Source organism: Chanos chanos, chromosome 4 (genome assembly GCF_902362185.1).
Source record: "Chanos chanos chromosome 4, fChaCha1.1, whole genome shotgun sequence".
NCBI lineage: Eukaryota > Metazoa > Chordata > Actinopteri > Gonorynchiformes > Chanidae > Chanos > Chanos chanos.
Window position 1 is genome coordinate 7,448,071 of NC_044498.1, and position 12,673 is coordinate 7,460,743.

At 39.1% G+C, this 12,673-nt stretch overlaps 1 protein-coding gene across 1 annotated transcript; it reads left to right on the plus strand.

Moving 5' to 3' along the window:
• The first annotated feature begins 3,339 nt into the window (after positions 1–3,339).
• On the plus strand, positions 3,340–11,174 carry LOC115809289 (NACHT, LRR and PYD domains-containing protein 12-like). The gene is made up of 10 exons (XM_030770883.1): positions 3,340–3,522; positions 3,599–3,818; positions 5,148–6,930; positions 7,614–7,787; positions 7,895–8,068; positions 8,150–8,323; positions 8,533–8,706; positions 9,724–9,897; positions 9,988–10,034; positions 10,630–11,174. The coding sequence occupies exons 1-10, from the start codon at positions 3,340–3,342 to the stop codon at positions 11,172–11,174; spliced, it is 3,648 nt and encodes a 1,215-aa protein (XP_030626743.1).
• Positions 11,175–12,673: the final 1,499 nt, after the last annotated feature.

The following is a 12,673-nucleotide window of genomic DNA, read 5'->3' on the forward strand; positions in this document are numbered from 1 at the left end:
ATCAGACCTCAGAGGCCCTACTTCACATCCTTAACGAATGACAGCAGGAGCCCAGCTGCCTTACATTGGCCCCTGGTTGGGTGGCTATCCTCCTGTCTTACCAGCATTGACCTCTAGAGGGAATACTTACAGAGAGAGAGAGCAAGCACTCCATATTAATGTATTATGGCAATAATTCTACTGATTGAGGTTTTTGGTTTTTTTTTGTCTTTTTTTTTGGCATTGTTTTGTGAGGTTTGTAAAAATGCTGTCAGTAGTTTCTCTATGTGTATTTTTAACACCCATACTTTATTCTTTTTTTTTTTTTATGTTCAGAAATTGATACACGAAAGCCCAGTTTACAAAATAGATTAAAGCAGTCCTCCTTATTTGCCTTTGAGGACCATGCTCTCTGTACTTTTCTGTTACTTACAGTCTTAACTCCACTTTGTTCATGTCTAACTAGAGTCTTAACTAGTCGTCATCGTCAGCATTGGAATCGGAGTCTGTTCATGTCCCCAGTATCTATGTGTGTATATCAGTGTAGCTGTACACCTCTACATGCACTGAACATGATGTATAAGCATTGGTCCAATTAATTGTGGACTTTGCACTTTAAGCTTCATCCTCAAAGCTGGAGTAGCTTTTGAGTTTAGCACAAGGGCGTTATACATATATTTTTAGGATCACTACATGTTATCGATTCATTTTGATAAGGTGTTTGGTTTTTGGTCTGTGGATCTCTGAGGAAATTTGAGTCAAATTAACAAATGGATTGATGTGATGAAAGCCTGTCTCTAGCTGTACAAACAGTATATTTATAATTATGTTGCTGTCATAAAATAAAGACAACAGTAATGTTTGACTGAAACTCCTTTTTTCAAAAAAAAAAAAGAAAAAAAAGGTAGATGCTGTCATTCTCAGTTGGCTTTTAATATTAATTACCAATGAATTTGATAATGAGGGTTAAAGAAACATTGTATTTCCTTTATGGTGTTATTTCTTTGTTGTATATAATAAGTAAAATTTAATCAGGACAATAGTAAGAACATGTTGCTAGAAGCAACAGCGAGATAGCTCGCTTAAGATCATTCTCTAAAGGATTTTTTTTTAAAATTTCTTTTTAAATACCGTACATTTTGAGTAAAATTTCCAAGGTATTTTCTGTACTCAGAGTAGTGATAAATTTCATTCATAAATATTTACATAAACAATAATAAATAAAGAATATTAGGGACATCCCTGGGATTTGTGTGTGTGTGTGTGTGTGTGTGTGTGTGTGAGTGTGTGTGTTGTTTTATCTCTGTATCATGACTGTAACATGTCCAAGTGATCTGTCAGTTAGATAAGTGCGTTTTTTAAAGTAAAGACTAAAAAAAAAAAAAAAAAACTGCACAGCTATGCCTTCAGACAAAAAATAAAGGTTCAACAGCACTACAGCAAACAGAAAACAGTTTTTTATCACACGTTTTTTCTGACTAAATAACAGGAGATGTTTAAAAATTATAAAAAGTGGTAATTATTAGTAGCGATGTGTGTATAGTGGCACACTCATACGCAATAATGTCAGTGTAGTGTGTTACACCTTGCATTAATAAAACAAATACTGCCCATCCTTATTCAGGGAAGTGCAGAGTTTGAAAAAAAAGTGAACAGATTGAATTTTTGTTCATGTTTAGACGTGTCTGAAAGTTAAGACCACAGTGTATCATCCACTAGGGGGGCTGTTGATACTTAAAAGCCTAGAAAATCTTTTTTTTTACATGCTACTATCAGTATCAACTCTCCTCCACTCGACTAAAGACATCACGGATTCTCTTATCTACTGAATAAGAGAGGAAATTAAACTAATCCCCTAATTTCATCAGAATAGCAGGAAAACTGAGAACTGATCTTTGAGAATGTATGTTCAAGTTTAGATTTGTCTAAACATTAGGCTCAAAAACACAAGTCATGTAGCAGAAAGGTATTTTGAGGAAGTCAAGCACACTAATCATATATCCTCCTATTGTTTTGCTGTCTGTTCAGTCAGAGTGTCTCTCATTAACACGGTTTTTGTCTGGTGTAATATGATAAGGGTCCTCCCACTCACCACCTGACTGCAGTGGTGCACAACTGAAAGCAGAATGAAAGTACGTCACCATTCGTCAGAACGAAGCACAAATTACAACACTGTATGTAAAGACTTTTACTTAACCTTATGCTAATGTAATAACGCATCTTTTCATTTTCCTTTCTGAAGTTATCAGATTATCACAAAAGAAATTTAAATCATCAGTAACTTTAGAATATTCAACAGATGCTGAAGTGGCAAAAATGAGGAAGTGAAGAGATGTTTTGAATGAGTCTTGTGGGAGGCCAAAGCTTGGTCGCGGAGGGAAATGTGATAGAATGATTGTGTACATGTTTGTGCGTGTGTGTGGCCATAATGAATGACTCCTCTTCCTTTCAAGACGTTTCTCTGAAACGAGAATTCCAGTGTGCCATTGCACTACAGAAAGGGCTGCCTCTGAGGTGAATCTCTCTGAGGTCTGTGATGAAACAGACGCTTGCCCCAAAATGACTGACGCTGAGGATATTTCCACTGAAAGGTCAGAAAATGTCTCATTAATAAAAGCACAATACAAGTAATAATAAAGTGGATATATCCAGTCCAACATTACTAAGTATTTTATCTTGGTCTAATCAAAAGGATTTCTTCTGCCCTTGTTCAATTCAGGAAAGCTATTGGTCATCCATTTAACAGTACTAACTGAACATAAGTAAATTAGGGCAATAGGAGTATGTGCCATTTGAATTGTTGTAAAATCTGACACAGTTTTTAAAAACGATTTTACGTAGAGGGAGCATGTAAGGAAAACATTACTGTGCCAAGAATATATTCCTACCAAATGCCATATTATCATTTCATATATCTTTGACATATGTTCACCAACACTTAGAGAATATTTTCCTAAATTGCTGAAATTTTTGAAGTTGTCAGTAAGTTCTGGGTTGATGTTTCCTATGACTTTCCTTATGAAAGGCACTGTTTCTACTGCTACTACTACTGCTACTACTACTACTACTACTACTACTAATAATAATAATAAACACTGAGTTTGCTGGATGTTTGTCTTGAAAAGAAGATCTGAAAGTGATGTGTGATTTCTGTGCAGGATTAGATACTCTTTGCATATCAGCAGATACGCCAAGAATTGATGTGTTTCCTCCTGTAGTGAGTTAACCGCCAGTGGGACAACAGGTGATGGCTCCCAGTGTGACATTTGTGAGAAGCAGCTGATGGATGTCATCCCTATTCACTGTGGACACAGATACTGCAGCCAGTGTAGGTTTGACTTGTCTAAACTAGTCGAAAAAATGTGGGCAACATGTGAGCATCACAATACAATACCAGCACTTAAGAGACCCAGGCTGGTGGACGGGACTGAAGACCCAGGGCAGCGCTACCACGCTCAAGAAGCGTTCCCTGAGACGGAACAGACAGACAAGCATGTATGCAGTGCAGAGGACCACAAGAGCCTCAGCAAAATTCACAGAGAGGTGAGTATTAATGATACGTATTCATTATTCTCTTACACGAGAACTATTCTGTAGTATCTCTCTATGTCTCTTACAGGTTTCTGGTGTACCAGGCGCTCCGTGTCCTCTCAGTGCCATAATTGAGAAAATGACAAGGGAAGACTTCACAACTTTTAAAAGGGAACTAGCTGAAGAGTACCCCAGCTACTTTGCAACTCCATTTGAGGATCTCAGTGTTTGTGGTGTGGTTGAGAAGCTGCTAGAACTCTTTGGAGAACAGAAGTCTCTCGTGATCACACAAAATTTCCTGCACATTGGTAAGACCAATGTCTTTAATATACATGTCTGATGTCATTCATATTAAGGGTATGTGTCTCACCTTATGAGGCTGATACGATACATATCTTGATACATGATCAATATCATATTCGTGAAAGATACATTTCAAGCGGCCAACAATTAAATATTTAAAATGATTTGGCCTTGTTACGATGCGAAACAAATTGGTGCAATATGATACAATGCGTTGGGATTCAGCACAGTGCAAACAGCTTGGTTTTAAGTCTAATATGTTTTTGACACTGGTTCTGTTAAAAAATCTAGCAGGCAAAAATCAAAACAACTCAGATATATGGGAGAGAGAGAGAGAGAGAGAGAGAGAGAGAGAGAGAGGGCAATAAGTGCTGTAAAATGGAAATGAGGTGGAGGGTATTTCTGGAGAGCATAAGCATGATGAGCAGTCATTGTAACTGAAGCTCTTACCACATGTGTACCAACAATCAACATCCTTTCAAAGTTATTGAAATCCACGTTGTCACTTGACAGATTGCCATGGTAACCCCCTATCCTACTTTCACAACGTCCAAAAAGTGTTTTGCAGAAGGACAACCGACTGACATTTACCACTGGCGTTGCTTTTGTCGATATCTCTTGAAATAAGACCATTTGACCTTGAAAAGCCCAAAATACTGTCAAACCGGCCCCTCTGTCTGAAAAGTATCATGTTTGTGTTCACTGGAGCATTTTGGCAGATGAATACTCTATCCCCTCTATGGTCTCGGTCTTATGATGGTGTGGATCCTTTGACAAGCTAGAAGTGAATTGTATCACTTGAACAGAGTTATATTTACACAAAATATTGAGCTCATGTTCACATATAGATTACAGTAATAATGAGAATACAATGGTATACTTATTCTTTAATGATGTGGCCTCAGAGAAAAAAGGGCATAGGTCGCGTCTATCCTGTTTGGTAACTCATGATAAAGTTAATACCATGACCAGGTAAATCAAACTGAAAACTTAATCAAAAGATCAGATTGATGATTAATGTAAAACATTTACACCTGGCTTTTTCCACATGTTGTAAGGTTAAGTACCCTGTGGTCTGTCATTACCAGACATTTCAGGATCAACTTCACTCAATACACAAAAAGGATGGAAAACCATTGGTTGCATAGGATTTGGATTTGATATTTTAGGCTTTCCAGAGTTTCTTGACACATTCATACAGTTATTAGATATTTGCTGAACTATGTAGCACCACAATGAAATGTGAAACATTCAGAATTTTACAAACTATGCTAGCTAGCAATTAACATGCATGGTATGTGGTATGTGTTTGCTTATGTCTTTATTCACTGCAGATGCTTTGAAAAAAGTCCAAAAAAACATCAAAGTGAGACTTTGGGAAACACACCAACACATGTCAGGCAGAACATTATCAACGGGAAAACTTCCCCTTTTGAATGAGATCTACACAGAGCTGTATATCACAGAGGGTGGAAGTGGACAGGTCAATAATGAACACGAGGTCAGACAGATTGAGATGACCTCCAAAATGCAAACAATGTCAGACATTAAAATTGAATGCAATGACATATTCAAGACATCTTCTGACCAAAAGGAACAAATCCAAGTGGTTCTGACAAAGGGTGTAGCTGGAATTGGAAAAACCGTCTCTGTTCAAAAGTTCATTCTTGACTGGGCTGAAGGAAAAGCAAATCAACATATCACAGCGATAGTTTCTCTGCCTTTCCGTGATCTTAATCTAAGAAAGGATGAGTATAGTTTTATTGAACTTCTCCATCACTATGCTCCAGAACTGAAGGACATAAAGGATATAGAAGATGAGAGAGTCAAATTGCTCTTCATTTTTGATGGTCTGGATGAGTGCCGTTTTCCTCTGGATTTCCAAAGAGATGAAAAACATTCCGACGTGAGAAAGCCAGCCTCAGTCAATGTATTGCTGACAAACCTCATCAAGACAAATTTGCTTCCCTCTGCTCTCCTCTGGATCACCTCCCGACCAGCTGCAGCCAATCAGATCCCTCCAAAGTGTGTCCAGAGAGTCACAGAGATCCGTGGGTTCAATGACTGTAGGAAGGAAGAGTACTTCAAGAAGAAAATCAGCGATCAGATCCTGGCCAACAGAATTATCACTCACATCAAATCATCCAGGAGTCTCTACATCATGTGCCACATACCAGTCATCTGTTATCTTTCAGCCACTGTGCTTGAGAAAATGATGAGTGATGGAGAGAAGCGTGAAATACCCAAAACTCTGACTGAGATGTACACGCATTTCTTACTCATTCAGATCAGTTTGAAAAATGAGAAGTACCACGGACAGACAACAGACATGCAAAAGTTATCTCAATCTGACAAAGAGATGATTCTGAAACTAGGAGAGCTAGCTTTCCAGCAGCTGGACAATGGCAATCTGATATTCTATGAAGAGGATCTGAGAAAGTGTGGAATTGATATGAACAAGGCTTCTGAGTATTCTTCATTGTGCACAGAGATCTTTCGAGAAGAACTGGGATCCTACAGGGAGAAAGTCTTCTGCTTTGTTCACCTGAGCATTCAGGAGCATCTCGCTGCAGTGTACGCTCACGTTATTTGTGTAAATGAGAAAACAAGTGTTTTCAGCAAACCCAAATTCACAAATGAAGAAGAAAGATCATCCCTTTTTGACCTGCACCGGAGTGCGGTGGACAAAGCCCTCCGCACTAAAAATGGACAACTGGACCTTTTCCTTCGCTTCCTTCTCGGTCTCTGTCTGGAGCCCAATCAGATTCTCCTTCAAGATCTGATGAATAGAAGCGGCATAGAAAAAATAAATCCAGTGAACACCATTTTGTATCTTAAGGAGCGAATAAAGAAAGAATCATCACCAGAGAGGATCCTGAATATATTCCACTGTTTGAATGAACTGAATGACAACTCTTTGGAGGAGGAAATCCAGACTGCCCTCAGATCAGGATCTCTGTCGGATAGAGAGCTGAGACCAGACCAGTGCTCAGCTCTGGCCTATGTATTACTGATGTCAGAGAAAGTTCTGGAGGAGTTTGATTTGAATATGTTCAAAACATCAGCAGTAGGTCAACAGAGGCTGCTCCCAGTACTGAGGACATGCAAGAAGGCCAGGTAAGTCATGATTAATATCTGTCAAATACTTATCAAATTCCTCTTTCCAAATTAGAAATTGTGACATGACCTTTTGATGTTACCCTGATATTTTTAAGCTTTATTTATTTATTTTTTTACAATTTTGTACATTCATGAATGTTGAGATAAAAATATATAGATATTGGCTTTCTTCGGGGTAAAAGAAATTGTGTGTGTTGGGGGGGGGGGGGGGGGGGACAAAAAGATGAAATCAGATAATGAAAGCAACCATGTGAACCATACGAATTTGATCCAAAGAAATCATGAAACAAGTGTGGTGTGATTGTGCTTACTGTGAAATCATTTGAAACCGATTTGAAATGCTACTACATTGTCTACCCAGATTTGTCCTCATTACCTTGACATGACTAGCATGTCTTTTTTTTTTGGTTGTAGTAGTTTGGTTATGAATTGATTGAGTAAGAGTGAAAAATGTAAACATGAGAAATCATGCAATCAGATTTACAGTAGAAGTTTTCACTATTGGTTTCTCTGCTGTGTCCAGATAAAAATATGAGATTTAAAAAACCCTGCATTTCGGTGTGCCTTACTGCTTCAGCACTTGACAAAACTGTTGAACACTGAAACAAACCAATGACTGGTAAACTGTAGTAAGAAAGGAATTGTATTATGGTGACAAACAATTTGACTTATTATCACAGATTCACTGGCTGCATCCTCTCATCTGAGTCCTGCTTAACTGTGGCATCAGCTCTGAAGACAGTGAACTCACCCCTGATAGAGCTTGATCTCAGCTTCAATAACTTGAGAGATTCAGGTGTGAAGACTGTCTGTGATGGACTTATGAGTCCAAACTGCAAAATAAAGATATTGAGGTTGGTTTGTCTATATGCGTGTGTGTGGTTTTTTGGGTTATCTATAGATGTGGATGTGCATGTAAATATGGGCATGTGTATGATATCTAATTTTCTTCATTCCACAGGCTGAACGAGTGTAGTGTCACAGATGGCTGCTGTGTAAATCTGGGCTCAGTCCTGCAATCTCCTCACTCTAACTTGAGAGAACTGGAACTAAGAAACAATGACATCCAAGATTCAGGGGTGAAGTATCTGTCTAATGGACTGCTGAGTCAGCATTGTAAACTGGAGAAACTTGAGTAAGCATCAAGTAAACTTTTGTTTTGTTGTGAGTATGTGTGTGTGTGTGTGTGTGATAACTTGTCTGTTTTTCTTCATAGGTTGAGTGTGTGTAAACTCACAGAAGGTTGCTGTGCTGTGCTGGCCTCAGTCCTACAGTCTTCTCATTCTAAACTACGACAGCTGGAGCTGAGAGGCAATGACCTACGGGATTCAGGAATAAAACAGCTCTTTGTTAGGCTAGAGAATCCATACTGTAAACTATCTGCATTAGGGTAAGCCTGCTAATGTTTCTTAACACTCAAATAATTAAAAACAAAAAAAAGACATAAAAACACATTGTTAGATAGAGAAATGTAATAGTCAGTTACGTAGTGCTGTTTTAAGAAACACTGAAAAATGAAGCTGCAATGATAAATCAAATCAGTGATTAACAAAAATCCAGGCTAAATACGCATGTATGCATTTGGACTGTCGTCCACAGGCTTGGCGCATGTAATCTTACAGATAGCTGCTGCATAAACCTGTCCTCAGTTTTGCGATCCCCTCACTCCAACCTGCGAGAGCTGGAGCTTAAAGACAATGACCTACAGGACTCAGGAGCGAAGCTACTCTCTGCTGGACTGAAGGATCCACACTGTAAACTACAAAGCCTTGGGTATACACAAAAGGATGAACTTTTATACATTTATTTCAACAACAAATTGGGGACAAGGATTTCTGGTTCTTTTGTGGGTCGGATTGTAAACTATCAGTCAAACCTTTACACCTTCATAGCTCTTCAAACTTACCTTCATTATCCTTTCTCTGATTTATCGAGAGACTTAAACTGGTTCTGCAACTGCACCCTTTCAACAAAACCGTTTTAACTTGTGAACCCCTTTGTGTCTTCTTCAAAATTAAATTTAGCCTACCCCCATTATCCCTCTTTCACCTGGTGCTCGTATATTCCTATTAAGACTACATAGTAGTTCAAGGGATTACTTTTATGTAGTCTCAACATAAGACTGTCGAGACTACATAATGCCGATGGTTCTTTTTTCTTGGCTAGCTTTAGTCAAATGCAGTTTTTTGTGCATTTCTTTAATAATTGTATGCTGAAATATTAATATTTTTAGTTGTGAAAGTTTGCAGAAGAAATACTTTGACTGTAATTTATAATATGTGATGATTTACACTTTTGGATGCCCTGTAGTTAGAGAATGAGGAGTAACAAAAACTGGAACACACTGCTTTTATTTAATAGACAGATCTAAGACAAGATTTCCTCATGTCTTACTTTATCCTGTCTTGTTTCTTTAATGATTACACTCTTATGCATGTATGCAATGTCATTTAATATTTTCAGAGACATTTATACAACCAGCAGTGTTCTGTATGTTTTTTGAGATTTGTTTTCCTCTCCTTCCTGGTATTGTCTCGCATGTTGCTTTTCTGATGTATCTCCTTTAAAGCTGTGCGAACTCATTAGTGACGACCAATTGCCTGCCACGCTGTCTTAAAAATATGCACATAATATTGTTTGATTATATGTTTTACCTTAAACATGCTGTATACATTGCATATCAACTCACCTTGTGCATCCCATGGGACCTTACTGCATATTCCCACCCCCTGCTGAGAATCACTCTTCCAGAGAATCCAGCCGAAAAACTGTTTCTATCTGTATCTCCAGGCTGTCAGGCTGTCTAATCACAGAAGAAGGCTGTACCTCTTTGGCTTCAGCTCTGAATTCAAACCCCTCACATCTGAGAAAGCTAGATCTGAGCTACAATTACCCAGGGGACTCTGCTGTGAAGCTGCTCACTGCTTTGCAGAATGACCCATGTTATAAGTTGGAAGAACTGGAGTAAGTTGTGTCTGAAGAAACCACGCTCTCCCATTTACAGTGCTGCTGAGAGTTTATTACCCTTATGCAATCTGTCTTATTTCCCTACAGACTAGACCATGGAGGGGAATGCAGGCTGAAACCTGGTCCAAGGAAATGTAAGACTTTATTTAGAATCAGTCACATGACATAAAGACAGACAAAAGGACGCGGTCAAACATGTAACAGATGTCCTTCTGCCCGGACAGTTTTTGTCATTTGTTATTTTTTGTTGGAAAAATGTGTTATTCCTTCTGTAAAAAAACTGAAGAAAACTACTTTATTTCATGCTTACATGTGCCTATTAAATAGAGGCTAAATGAATACAGTTAGATAATTGCTGAGCTAAGGTCTGGTGTATGTCAAATAAGGACAAAAACAGGAAAATGCCTTGTGATTAACAAATAGCCAGCTAAAATGGTATGGGGTGTCATAGACAAGTTCCTATTTCTGTATGAGGAACATGAAATCCAATAAGCCCCTCCCGTATTATACAGCTTGCTTTCTAGTTCATAAAAAGGTCAACCCTAGAATACAAAGATTAGACAACTCTCTACTGTGATGCTGGATCGTGTCGTTGTGTGACTTGACTTCGGAGTATCGGTGTGTGGTTTAATAATTTTCATCCAACATTGTTTTCATTAACCCTTACTTCACTGATGTTAATCATTCATGATAACGATTTTATATTAATATCAACCCTGTCTTCTACAGATGCCTGCCAGCTTACACTGGACCAGAACACAGCACACAGATCCCTTTCTCTCTCCGAGAACAACAGAAAAGTGTCAGAGTCCCAAGAGGAGCAGCCGTATCCAGATCATCCTGAGCGATTTAAGGGTCTTCCTCATGTGCTGTGCAGAGAGGCTCTGAAGGAACGTAGTTATTGGGAGGTGGAGCGGGAGGGGATGAGAGCCCTCATAGGAGTCGCTTACAAGAGCATGAACAGGGATGAGGGCCTGATTGGAATGGACGACAAGTCCTTTGGCGTGCTATTTCAGAGGTTTGGATACTCCTCCTGTCACAATGGAAAGAGAAATGCTGAAATAGCACTCCCTCATCCTTCCACCAGAGTAGGAGTTTATCTAGACTGGGCTGCTGGCACTCTTACTTTTTACAGCGTCTTCCATGACGCACTGTCTCAGTTACACACGTTCTACTCCAAATTCACTGAGCCCCTCTATGCAGCATTTAGAGTTTACCCTGAATCCTCAATGACACTGGTGCCAACTGGAATAAAGGCAGTGGGTTATTTGTAAGGGGGGGAGGGATGCCGTGCCCCTTGTAAGCAAAATGACCAAAATGCATCCCCCTTGTTAACCTGCCATCCCCCTATATACTCTACAGAGTAGTGTCAGTGACCATTGGCCACCCCCCCCCCCCCCCCCGTTAAAAAAATCACAAATCATCTACTAAATAAAGGTAATCGTCAATCAGGTCACGAAACCAGAATATGTATGGTCAAGATTCCTCTAGGTCCAGTCTCAGCCTATATGCCTTCCTTTAAAGTTGATTATGTCTATTTTTAGTCTCCAGACAGAGTTTGGGGTTTGGGAGTAATGTAGATGATGACTTTAGATGATAAACATAAATTTTTCCCCACTTTTTTCTCTTTTCCCCCCCTCTTACCACTCTGAGGTACATATACAAACTACCCACTCTAATGACATCAGCCTATGGTCCATAACCAAAGTGATCAGGCAGAGGAAAGGTTGTTATACAGATGTAGATATACTTTGCAGATCAAACATTTCCAGAAGTAAACGAAAACATATTTTTATCACATGTGTGATATATTTTGTGTGGGCCCATTGTACATCTTGTGATCTACAGCGCAAAGAATCCAACTTACTCTCAAGGTTACTGATGTGTTATGTGTTCTATCTAAAGGCATGTAAACCTATGTAAGCTGTGTTGTTATGCCAGAGGCTCGTCTAACTACACTGTATTAAAGCTTTTAATGTAAGAGTGGTCACCTGTGTGTTCCTCCTTCGTCCTGGTTTGAAGATTGGATTCCGCAAAACGAACATAAGCTACTTTGGCGGTCTACAGGGTATTGCTGGAAGGTAAAGACTGGTTCAGCCTCATCGGTACCGGGCTGTAGAGAAGTTTTACAGCCTTGTTCCTCCTCTTTCTAACCATTCTCATTATTGGTAAGGGCAGCGTGATTCAAGGACTGAGATCTGAATGTTTTTTTTTTTTCTTTTTAAATTCACCATTATCCAAACAAGCATGTATCAGTTCACAAGCACATCGAATGTGCACAGAGGCACACACAATAACATAATGCCATAATATAAAACAAAATTAAAATGAATAACTGAAAGAGCCAAATACAGCATCAGAAATAAATAACCAACAGTGTGAGAATGATGAAGAAGGCTCCTTGCTCTGATGTGTAACCTAGTGGTGACCTAGTGTAACCTAGTGGTGACCTTGAATTAGCCAGAAATCAACTGTGCAGTTAGCAGGCAAAAAACCCTTAAACATCAAAAGACTAACAAAAGACTAACATCCGTGGCTGCGTGCCCTTGGGCAAGGCACTTAACCCAAATATCCCCTGGGTGCAAGAAATGCTGCCCACTGCTCTTGCGTCTGGTGTGTGTGTGTTCACAACTAGTGTACTGAATGGGTTAAATGCAGAAGACAAATTCACTGTTCACAGTGTGTATGTGCGATCACAGAGATTTACATTTACAAATGATCAATGAAACTGAAAGTAAACAAATCACGTGTCGTGCTACACAAATGACAATGC

Coding starts and splice junctions, on each gene's coding strand:
- LOC115809289 (XM_030770883.1), top strand. CDS start 3,340: ATGTGGGCAACATGTGAGCATCACAATACAATACCAGCACTTAAGAGA. Junction 3,819..5,147: donor ACAAAATTTCCTGCACATTG/GTAAGACCAATG, acceptor TATTCACTGCAG/ATGCTTTGAAAAAAGTCCAA. Junction 10,035..10,629: donor GAAACCTGGTCCAAGGAAAT/GTAAGACTTTAT, acceptor TGTCTTCTACAG/ATGCCTGCCAGCTTACACTG.